At 50.3% G+C, this 11,513-nt stretch overlaps 1 protein-coding gene across 1 annotated transcript; it reads right to left on the bottom strand.

Annotated features, from left to right (window-relative positions):
* Nucleotides 1-2,990: 2,990 nt before the first annotated feature.
* LOC135206369 (uncharacterized) lies at nt 2,991-3,818 on the bottom strand. The gene has a single exon (XM_064237786.1). The coding sequence runs from the start codon at nt 3,816-3,818 to the stop codon at nt 2,991-2,993; it is 828 nt and encodes a 275-aa protein (XP_064093856.1).
* Between the last annotated feature and the right edge of the window lie 7,695 nt (nt 3,819-11,513).

Here is an 11,513-nt window from a genome sequence, read left to right as displayed (position 1 = left end):
AGAAGCTAACGACCTTCCTAGAGAAAGATGCATGCACAGCGAGGGAGTGGATGAGTCTGCTGGGGACACTCTCCTCGTTGGAGCAATTCGTTTCTCTAGGAAGGTTGCATCTTAGGCCTCTACAGTTCTTCCTATACCAGAACTGGAGGCGTCTCTCCCTAGATCTGGAGTTCTCCTTCAAGATCTCAAGGGGAATCAAGAGGGACCTTCGGTGGTGGAACAACCCACTTTGTTTTGTGGAAGGAATGTCTCTTTACATGCCGAACCCCAACCATGTGTTGTTTTCCGACGCGTCGGAAGCAGGTTGGGGAGCGACGCTCGGGACAAGAGAAGTGTCAGGCACCTGGAAGGGGGATCAGGTGTCCTGGCACATCAACAAGAAAGAGTTGATGGCAGTCTGGATGGCATTGAAAGCCTTCGAGCCCCACGTCCGAAATGCAGTAGTTCAGGTCAATTCGGACAACACAACAGCCTTGGCGTACATCAAAAAACAGGGGGGGACACTCCTTCTCCCTGTACGAAACAGCAAGGGATCTTCTGCTGTGGTCTCAAACAAGGAAGATCAGTCTTCTCACCAGATTCGTACAGGGAGAAAGGAACGTCAGGGCCGATCTCCTGAGCAGGAAGAATCAACTCCTGCCTTCCGAGTGGACCCTCCACTCAGAGGTATGCCAAGACCTGTGGAGAAGATGGGGCAGACCTCACATCGACCTCTTTGCAACAGCAAGGAACCCAAGGATCGAACTTTACTGCTCCCCGATCTCAGACCCAGGAGCTGTTTCAGTGGATGCGTTTCTCCTAGATTGGACAGGTCTAGATGTCTACGCCTTTCCCCCCTTCAAAGTTCTGGGACAAACCCTCAAGAAATTTGCTATCTCGGAGATGACAAGAATGACGCTAGTAGCTCCGTTCTGGCCCGCCCAAGATTGGTTCACAGAAGTACTGAAATGGTTGGTGGACTTTCCAAGAGCACTTCCACAAAGACAAGATTTGCTCAGACAACCCCACTTCGACAGGTATCACAGAAACCTCCCCGCTCTCAATCTGACTGGCTTTTGACTGTCAAAAGTCTTGTCAGAGCGAAGGGGTTTTCGACAAAAGCTGCTAAGGCTATCGCCTCAGCTAGAAGACCTTCGACCCTTAAAGTCTACCAGTCGAAGTGGGACGTCTTTCGCCGGTGGTGCAGGAACCAGAAGTTTTCCTCTTCCAGTACCTCTGTGACTCAGATAGCAGATTTCCTAGTTTTCCTCAGAGAAAAATGCGGTTTGGCAGTATCAAAGGATACCGCAGTATGCTGGCTGCAGTGTTCAGACATAGGAACTTGGATCTTTCGAATAACAAAGATCTGCATGATCTATTAAGATCTTTCGAAACTTCCAAGAAAACTTCGAACGAAGTTCCAAGTTGGAATCTGGACGTGGTTCTTCGTTTCCTGAGGTCCTCTAGGTTTGAGCCACCACATTTAGCCTCCTTCAAAGATCTTACGAGGAAAGCTCTATTTCTCATGGCTCTAGCATCCGCTAAAAGGGTTAGTGAGATTCATGCCCTAGAAGGAAGGGTAGGTTTCAAAGGAGATTCCGTGGTTTGTTCCTTCCTTCCTTCGTTTTTAGCAAAGAATGAGAACCCCTCAAATCCTTGGCCAAGGAGCTTTGAGGTTCGTGGATTATCTGCCCTAGTAGGGGAAGAACCCGAAAGAACTCTTTGCCCTGTTAGGAGTTTAAGATACTACCTTCAGAAGAAGAAAACCCTTTAGGGCATTGAGGACAGACTATGGTGCTCTGTAAAGGACCCCAGCAGACCATTGTCGAAAAATGTGCTGTCTTTCTTCATTAGAAGTCTTGTGAAAGAAGCACATAGATCTTGTAATGAAGAACATTTCAAGCTCCTAAAAGTCAAGGCTCATGAAGTGAGAGCCATTGCCACTTCCTTGGCCTTTAATAAGAATATTTCTCTTCAGAATCTGATGAAAACTACATTCTGGAGATGTAATTCAGTATTCGCCAACCACTACCTAAAAGACGTCAGTATTACGTATGACGAGTGCTTCGCATTAGGCCCGTACGTATCGGCGGTTTCGGTGCTGGGGCAGGGAGCTGGAACATATCCTTAGTAGTTTTTTCCCTTGTTTTTGGTAATCGAGTTCATATGGTTGTATGAAAAATGATGCAGGTAGGCATCTTTTTTCGTTTCGTAATACTAATAACTTTAGTTTGGTTAGGTGATCGGATTTGGTTTGAAGCTCCCTGCGTTGGTAGTGGACAGGTTCTGTCATAGAAGAGGGCGAACCCCCATTGACATGATCCGACTTGGATTCTACTAAGTAAGCGGATATCAAGTCCCGTTAGTAGACCCAAAGAGTCTTTTCAGCTGTAGGTGATGCCCTCGCTGTAGCTCTTATGGCTATGCAGACTAATAGACAGTATCTATGAAGTCTTCAGCCTAAACAGGTAAGAACCAAGGTTATTTTTATCCTACAACAGGTGTTGTTTACCTTTTCTTTGTTATTTTCTGTCTTGTCAAGGGTGTCAATCAGCTAAGTATATGTCTGACAGGAAAGTTCATGTACAAAAATGATATTGTTATTTTACAATAAAGTTTTGTACATACTTACCTGGCAGACATATACGATTGATGGCCCGCCCAGCCTCCCCTCAGGAGACAGGTATAAGAGAGAAAAAATCTGGCAAGAAAGGTATGTTGGTTCTTACACCCGCTTCCCAGCGGCGGGTAAGGTAGATCACCTGACCTACCTGTCGCGTTTGCCGCGAGTTTTGAATTCTGTCGTGACGTCAGAGACGTTAGCTAAGTATATGTCTGCCAGGTAAGTATGTACAAAACTTTATTGTAAAATAACAATATCATTTTCTTTTCCTCACTACTACTCTTTCCCTTAAAGGCTTCAGACCTTTCTAATCTTGAAATTTCCTTGTCTAAGAATGTCAATAACCAATCTAAATCACTCTCATGTCCATCACCATCCCTGGCCCACTCTAGCCGCAGTTCACTAGCCGCAGTTCACTGGGCAAACGAGAGAGGATGATAGGTGTAAGAAACACTTCACACTGTTTTCCAGTGACGCCTAGCACCTCCAAACTGCAGATGTGTATTAGAATGTCGTCTCGTAATTTCCACAGCTGTGCTACACCCTTTGGTCCGCTGACATTAATGTTGACCTGACCCTTTAACAATGCCTGGACATGAGCAAAAATAATCCTTTCTGGCTTGTAGTAGCGTTCCTTCAGTAAATTGCAAGCAACCGGGTAATTAGCACTGGTATGGGCTAGTCCCTTTACTAAATTCTTGGCATCTCCCTCCAGCAAAGACAGCAAATAGGTAAACTTACTGATCACTGGAAGGTCTGTTGCATCGATGTGGGAAGTATATTGATCCCAGAAGGACTGGCATTGGGTCACTTCGCCACTAAACTTTGGCAGTTCCAGCTTGGGTAACTTGACGTTGGTGACACCTGATTCTTGAGATGAAGACTGACCACTTACTATACTGCCAGCTTTAGAACCAGGACCCGCTGCTGCTGCTAACTTCCTTATCTGGTCTTCAGCTTGTATCCTAGGCTGCACACTTTTTATTCTAAACTCATGGGCTTCATCCAAAAGATGTTCTAGGTCTTCTTCAGCTACATCAATTTCTATTGCTTCTTGGACTTCATCCAACTTAGCTAGTCTTTGGTCGTATTCCTTGATGGCGTACTCAAATTGACTAATGGTTGTGGTGGAGGACTCTAGGAGGTCACTCAGAACCTTGGAAGCTCTCGTCACCCACCCTCGACATGTCATCCTTGTCCTCTTTAACTTCTCCATTATCTTTACTGCACAACTGACTTAGCTATCTTCTTAGAGGGAGTGTTCACTGGGTCTGGGCATCAAAATGTGGGGGTTTCTTCAAGCCCACATCGTGCTTCCTTAATGATTTCCCTTAGGAAAAAGGCGATAGCATTTTTTGTCATGGGTCTGGTAGGGTCTTTCACAGAACACCACAGGGATCCTGAGGTTCTCTAATACTTCTTGTCCTTTCCATATAATAACGTAAAGCTCTTACTGGACAAAGAACCCTTTCTTGTTCTTGACCCACAAGATCGGCCAGTCCTATAATCTCAAAGGACCTTGGCCAAGGATGCGAAGGATTCTCATTCTTGGCCAAGAAATCTTCCTGGAACGTACACACTGCTTTGTTGTACTTCCAGCCTACTTGCTTGTTAATCGCTTGAAGCTCACTAATCCTTTTAGCTGTGGCAAAGGCAAACAAAAATATAGTCTTCTTCGATACATCCCTCAAAGAAGCACTGTCCATAGGCTCGAACCTATCCGTTCCTAAGAACTTGAGTACAATATCAAGATTCCAAGACGGAGCTCTGCATTGACGTTCCTTCTTTGTATTAAAAGACCTGAGAAGGTCCCTAAGATCTGCGTCATTGGAAAGATCTAATCCTCTGTGCCTAAACACCGAGGACAACATACTTTTGTACCCTTTAATCGTTTGATTTGCTAACCCTAGTTCCTTCTTCAGATACAGAAGGAAATCTGCAATTTGGGTCACAGAGGTACTGGATGAAGAAACCTTCCGATTCTTGCACCACTTACGGAAGGTCTCCCACTTCGACTGGTACACTTTGATAGTTGAGGCTCTTCGTGCCCTAGCCACTGCTTTAGCTGCTTCTCTCAAAAAACCCCTCGCTCGGACAAGTCTTTCGATAGTCTGAACGCAGTCAGACCCAGGGCGAGGGTGTTCTTGTGGAACCTGTCGAAGTGGGGTTGTTTGAGAAGATCTACTCTTGCGGGAAGCCTTCTCGGAGAATCCACTGTCCATTCCAGTACCTCTGTGAACCAGGTTTGGGCCGGCCAGTAGGGGGCTATGAGGGTAAGTCTTGTTCCTTGACTCTCCCTGAATTTTTTCATGACCCTTCCTAAAATCTTGAACGGGGGAAAGGCGTACGCATCCAAACCCGTCCAGTCTAGTAGGAAGGCATCTACCGCGACTGCAAGAGGGTCTGGGACTGGAGAGCAGTAGTTCGGTAACCTCTTCGTCGCTGCGGTAGCAAATAGATCCACCACTGGACTGCCCCAAAGATTCCACAGACCCTGGCATACTTCTTGATGTAGGATCCACTCCGTTGAAAGAAGTTGTCCTTCCCTGCTCAACAGGTCCGCTCTGACATTCTTCTCCCCTTGAATGAACCTGGTGAGCAGGGTGACGTTCTCGCTCTCTGCCCATAGAAGGATCTCTTTCGCCAAATTGCACAGAGTTAAAGAATGAGTCCCTCCTTGTTTGCGGACGTACGCCAGAGCTGTGGTATTGTCCGCGTTGATCTGCTCAACTTTGTCGCGGATCAACGCTCTGAACGCTTTCAAAGCCAAGAAAATCGCCATCAGTTCCTTCCTGTTTATGTGCCAAGAGGTTTCCTCCTTGCTCCAAAGGCCTGACACTTCTTGAGGGCCCAGCGTCGCTCCCCAGCCTGCGTCCGAAGTGTCGGAAAATAATATTAGGTCTGGGTTCTTCTGCTGGAGTGACTTACCCTCTGCTAACTTTCCCGGAGTTAGCCACCACTTCAATTCCTCCTTTATCTTGACAAGAATTTGAAACAGGAAGGGATCTGGTTGCGATCTTCTTGGCCAGACTTCGTTCAGGAAGAACTGTAAGGGCCTCATGTGAAGTCTTCCTAGAGAAATGAACTGCTCTAGCGAAGAGAGCGTCCCCAGTAAGCTCATCCACTCTCTCGCCAAGCATTGGTCTTTCTCTAGGAATTCTTGCACCTTCCGAAGGCACATGGCTTGCCTTTCGGGGGATGGAAAAGCCCGAAAAGTCATTGAGGATATCAGAATCCCCAAATAGACTAGCTCCTGTGTGGGGATCAGTTGTGACTTTTTCAGGTTCACCATCAGACCCAACTGTCTTGTTAAATCCAAAGTAAGTTTCTTCAAGCCCACATCGTGCAGGAAGGTAAAGGAATTGAGGAGAGTGCCCGACTCAAGGAAACACCATGTTTGTGTTGTGAACTCTAATTTTATTAGAACAACTTAACTCTTAAGTAAACATAATAACAGGTACATTGTGCAAATTTAGTTGCTAAATTCATACTCGTAAATGTGTTGACTTGTAAATATCAAATACTAATTACTTGTACTTCAACATACACTTCAAGTAAGAAAACAGGAGGAAACACTTAATAAACAAAAAACAGAAAAAACATTGGAACCTGAGTGTATGAAAGAAAATGGCAGTGCTATTTCAGGTACACTATAAGAAAACTTCTCTCAAGTAAGTATGCAGAAACCCACCTTTCTATATTCAACAAGGGAGTTCGGTAGTTAACTGCCTGTCCGACAGTGCGTGCGCCGCGCGACTGGGAGGTGAAGAACCACTTTTGCTTTTGGCCGTGTTGGTGGAGGACGTGTTGGTCATCGCTCTCTGCCCGCTTCTTCGTCGTTTGCTTTTGTTGTGTTACTTTGTGTGTTGAAGTTGTGTTTCTTTGTGTTGTTGTGTTTTGTGTTTCTTTGTGTTTGTTTGTGTTGTGAAAGTTTACTGTGTAAGTACTTGTGACTTTCTGTATTATTATTGATTTATGATGGAATCTCGTGAATTGGAGCTCTCCCCGCGCCCCCCCATCAGCCACAGAGTTTGCCCTGGTGTGGAGGGTCGTAAGTGCGGGGTCTTTCGCTCCTTTCCCGAGGTCGATCCCCATGTGTATTGTGCTCGGTGCCGGGGACGTGAATGCTCTTGGGCCGAGCCCTGTAATGTATGTGTAAATTGGTCGGAGGTGCAGTGGGTGCTGTACGAGGGTAGGAGGGAGAAGCGTAAGCCTGCCAAGGAGTCGTCAGAAAGCTCTCCAGCGACTCCCTTGGTCACAGACACGTCGTCTTCCTTCCTGCCCCGGCCCAGCTCCCGGGTATGGCTCCTTCCCCTTTGGGGGGCGGGTTTCTCGGTCCTTCTCTTCGCCCGATCTGTCAAGCGTAGAGGAGGGGGGCGAGATACCCCGAAGTGCAACTGTATTCGGGGTCTTCCGTTTGCTCGGGGTGGGGCTCTCCCCCCACGCTGTGGGCAACGACCTCGGCCAGGTGTGGTTCTCGCTGGGGCTCCAGGGCACACCAAGCGTCCAGGGGCTGCTTCATCACCTGGCTGGTGCTGTTCCGGTCACCCATGGAGCGGTGACCACTACCACCACCACTGTCTCGACCCCAGGGTACGCTGCCCCTCCTCACCTGGTCTACACTCCTCACGTGATGACAGTGATTCCTACAGCCGCTGTGCAGGCCCCGATCACTGCCGTGCCGAGGAGAGGCTTGCCTCCCCCTCCCAGGGTTCTTCGCGCTGCCAGCCCCCGACTTTCGGTGCCCGAAGAGCTCGCCCCTGGACCTGCCGCCGGTACCCAGGATGTTGCTGGCTGCTGCCCCGTATCCTGCCGTACCTGACTTGCCTGCCGTTCCTGCCGCTCCTGCTGTTCCTGTCCCTGCCGACGTCGTTCCAGCCCATGGTGTTGCTGCCCCAGTCGCAGTATTCTTCGTCGCCTGCTGCCACCTCTTCCCCTTCAACTTCCAAGGCTTCCAAGCCGAAGAAGAAGAAGGCTGCCTCCTCCCCCCCTAAGAAGTCTTCCTCAGGAACTTCTAAGGGCCCGCCTCACTTTGGTGGGACGGGGGTGTCCTCCTGCTCCTTCGGGAGCAGGGCCCGTCTCTCCTTCCGCAAGGAAAAAGAAGATGGGGACCAGAGGGGTACCGGACCCGGTACTTCTTTGCATGGTGCTAAAGGTCCTACCTCTACACCAGGTTCCGGCTCGGCCTCTCGTTCGCGAGAGGTACTGAGTGTATGGTCTCCTGCGGGCGACCGTGCAGCCAAGGCTCAGGCGTCCGAGTTCGCTCGACGCCAGGACTGAGGCACGGAGCGGAAGGCTGGTAAGAGCTGCTCAGGTGACTCTCGCCAGGCCAGCGATCGCTGTCGTAGCGACCAGCTGGCTACCAGGTTTGACGTGCCGGTCCCTGACTGGTCACGGGCTGAGGCTGGGAAGAGGAACCAGCCCTGGCTGGTTCCAGCGGTTCGACGCGCTGTGAGGACAGGCACCAGTCCCACCACAACAGTGGTCTCTACAGGTCCCCTGACCGCCGCTCCCACCGGGACCGGACGGATAGGGGGACCAGCAGCAGTTCCTCTGACGCACGGGACCGGAGCGGCTGTTCTCGGTCCAGCCGCGCGACTAGGCCTGCAGCTCGATCGCCACCGCGGGTAGGCGATCGCCTGCAGCCCCCCAAGCACACTGGTTCTGCCAGTGAGCGAGGGGGGAGCGTCAGGTCTTCCTCTCCTGTTCCTTCAACTTCCTTGGGCTACACCGGGAAGGGCGAGGCGACAAGGAGTGATCGCGCTCCTCATGGTCCCGCCACGACGCCCTACGAGACAGGCATGGTCCTCGGACCGACCAGGTCGTATGCGTAAGTGGCAGGAGGAGACCGGGAGGGGTCTGTCGCTGTTCCTCCTTCTGAATGAGGAGGGTCTCGGGAGGCATTCTTGCTGGAGGGGTTTGACGGTCCTACTCCTCAAGATGCGGTCACTCCCGAGATCCAGAGGAATTTTGCAGAGGTTATTGCACTGATTCGTCAGCACAACGACCTCGGGGAAGGTCGCCGCTCCCACCTCCTGAGCCCACGTTCCGGCTCGAGTCGTTCTGGGGGCCTAAGAAGGAACCCAAGACAACGGTGGGTCTGCCGCGATCGGAGCTGGCCGACTCAGTGCTGGGCCAGGTGGACTTGCTTGTCTCCGAACAAGAGGGTTCGCTACAGTCTGGCAGGTCGTCTAAGCTACTTCCCCTGCCTCTACTGCGACAGAGGAAGTTCTACGTGCCAACCGAGGATCTGATGCTGCCCAAACAGGTTAACACGGAGCTAGCTAGGCTAACTCCGGGGGTGTCTCTGCAGCAGCTCCTGTCGGAGAACCTGTGGTTCTCGCAGCAGGAGGCACTTGCTCTGGAATCCACTGCCATGGCGGCTTCCAGGCAGTCTCCTGGCTGGACCTGTGGTCCCTCACAGTGTCCAAGGTCGCGGCCACCTCTGGGAATATTACTCCTGAAGGGGACCCGGCTTTCAGGAGACTTTGCCAGTCTGGGGGTAGGACCATCTCCTACCTCGCCAACCAGATGGTAAACCTGTGGGCCAACCTGGTACTTAGACGTAGGGACGCAGTCCTTACCCGAGTGTCCAGGGCGGCTAGGCGTGAGGCAGCATTGGGCCTTCACAACGGACCAGTGTGGAGTTCCTCCTCTCTCTTCCCAGGAGAGATGGTGGACGCTGCGGTGGAAGGACGGCACACTGATGACAGTGACCGTCTGATACACCAGGCAGTATCGAATGCTTCTAGGCAGCCTCTATCAACTGCAGCCAAACCCAAGAGCTTGGTTAGCGCCTAGTCTGCTTCAAACATCAGTGGACATTCAGCGACTGGGCATTCAGTGTAGTGTCCGAAGGTCTTGGATAGAAGTGGAAGTCTCCACCTCCTCCCTGCAAGTGGTTCTTCCAGGACTCAACACCTTCCCTGGAAGAGTATGTTCAGGACCTCTTGGCCAAACGAGTCATCCGCCCTGCAAAGTCCCTGCGATTTCAAGGTTGTCTCTTCTGTATTCCCAAGAAAGGCTCAAACAAGAAGAGGGTCATTCTGGATCTTTCGAAGCTCAACTACTTCAGTCAGTGCGATAGGTTCCAGATGCTAGGTATTTTGCAAATATGAACCCTACTACCCCTTGGGGCATACACCATCTCCATAGATCTTACCGACGCTTACTGGCATCTGCCGATGTCTTGTCGCTTCACCCCCTATCTTGGTTTCAGGCTCAAGGCAAAGGCTTACGTATTCAGAGCTATGCTCTTCGGGCTCAATATAGCTCCACGGATCTTTACCAAACTGGTGGATACCATCATTCAGGTCCTATTGAGTCGGGGAATTCAGGTGGCAGCCTATCTGGATGACTGGATAGTCTGGGCGTCCAGCCAGGAAGGTTGTCTCCAGATGGCCAAGGACACCATAACTTTCTCCATTCTCTGGAATTTCAAATAAACTTCAAGAAATCTCGTCTGACTCCGTCCCAATCCTTCCAGTGGTTTGGCCTAGACTGGAACTTGGTAGACCACCGTCTGTCTCTCCCCCCGTCCAAGCATCAGGAAATAACAAAGACGGTCCGTCAATTCTTAAAACAGAAGTTGACTACCAGACGAATGGCTAGGCTCCCTCCAGTTTGCCTCCATCATGGACCCCTTGCTCAAAGCCAGACTCAAGGACATCAATCGAGTCTGGTGTCACAAAGCTACCAAACACTTAAGAGATCGGCACGCAGTCACACCCGACTTGCTGTGCAAACAATTGAGATCCTGGACCGTCGGTGGTCATCCACGCGAACGCATCCTTGTCGGGTTGGGGGGCCACTTCCCCTCCCAACAAGTGCAGGGAAATTGGTCGACAAAGTTTCAGAGCTTCCAAATCTATATCTTGGAAGCAATGGCCGTTTTTCTATCCCTCAAACGGCTGAAACCCAAGAGAAGCTTGCACGTCCGTTTGGTGCTGGACAGGAATGTCATAGTGAACTGCATCAACCGACGGGGCTCCAGGTCATGCCCAATCAATTATTTCATGATAGCCATCTTCTCACTGGCCAGATGCAGGAAGTGGCATCTCTTTGTGACTCTTCTAGCAGGGGTCAAGAACGTGATAGCAGACTCTGTCGTGAGCAGCACGCCTTGAATCGGAATGGGCTTTAGACGACGCATCATTCTCTTTCGTGCTGGACAAAGTCCCAGATCTCCAGGTGGATCTGTTTGCGACTACAAACAACCACAAGCTTCCCTGATATGGCTCTCGACTGGAATCAGTGGGACAGGATTTACCCGTTTCCTCCAGTCAACCTTCTTCTCAAGGTACTTCACAAGCTCCAGTCCTTCCAGGGCGTAGCTGCCATCATAGCCCCGAAGTGGAATCACCCTGGCTCCAGCTCTCACTCAGGAAGTCCAGAAGAAGACTGCCTCCGCTTCATCCTGGCTAACGAGCAATCTTCATTTGATGATTTTCTCGAAATGAAGTTTTCATCCTTCGTCCGTGAGCAGAAACCATCTGCCATCACGCTGGACTTCTGCACCTCCCTCTTTAAATCTCTGCATGACCAAGGTTTAGCACCTGGTACCATCAATACCTGTAAGTCAGCCCTCAATAGGCCGATATTCTATGGCTTCAATTGATTTTAATGATGGCCTTCTATTTAAGGTCCTGAAGGCCTGCGCTCGACCTAACCCTGCTAAACCACCCAAGCTGATCTCTTGGTCTTTGTCCAAGGTTCTCCAACTGGCTTTAGATACCTCAAATCATGCAGTAGACTTGGAGTTGTTGACAAGGAAGACCTTGTTTCTGCTTGCAATGGCTTCTGGTGCTCGCATTTCTGAGATAGTGGCCCTTTCTCGTGACCCCGGTCGTGTCCAGATTTCAGATTCTGGGGAAGCTACTCTTTATCGAGGTCCTTCTTTCCTCGTGAAGAA

Source organism: Macrobrachium nipponense, chromosome 29 (assembly GCF_015104395.2).
Source record: "Macrobrachium nipponense isolate FS-2020 chromosome 29, ASM1510439v2, whole genome shotgun sequence".
NCBI classification, from domain to species: domain Eukaryota; kingdom Metazoa; phylum Arthropoda; class Malacostraca; order Decapoda; family Palaemonidae; genus Macrobrachium; species Macrobrachium nipponense.
The sequence above is the reverse complement of the archived record's forward strand: the minus strand, read 5'-3'. Positions and strand labels throughout refer to the sequence as shown.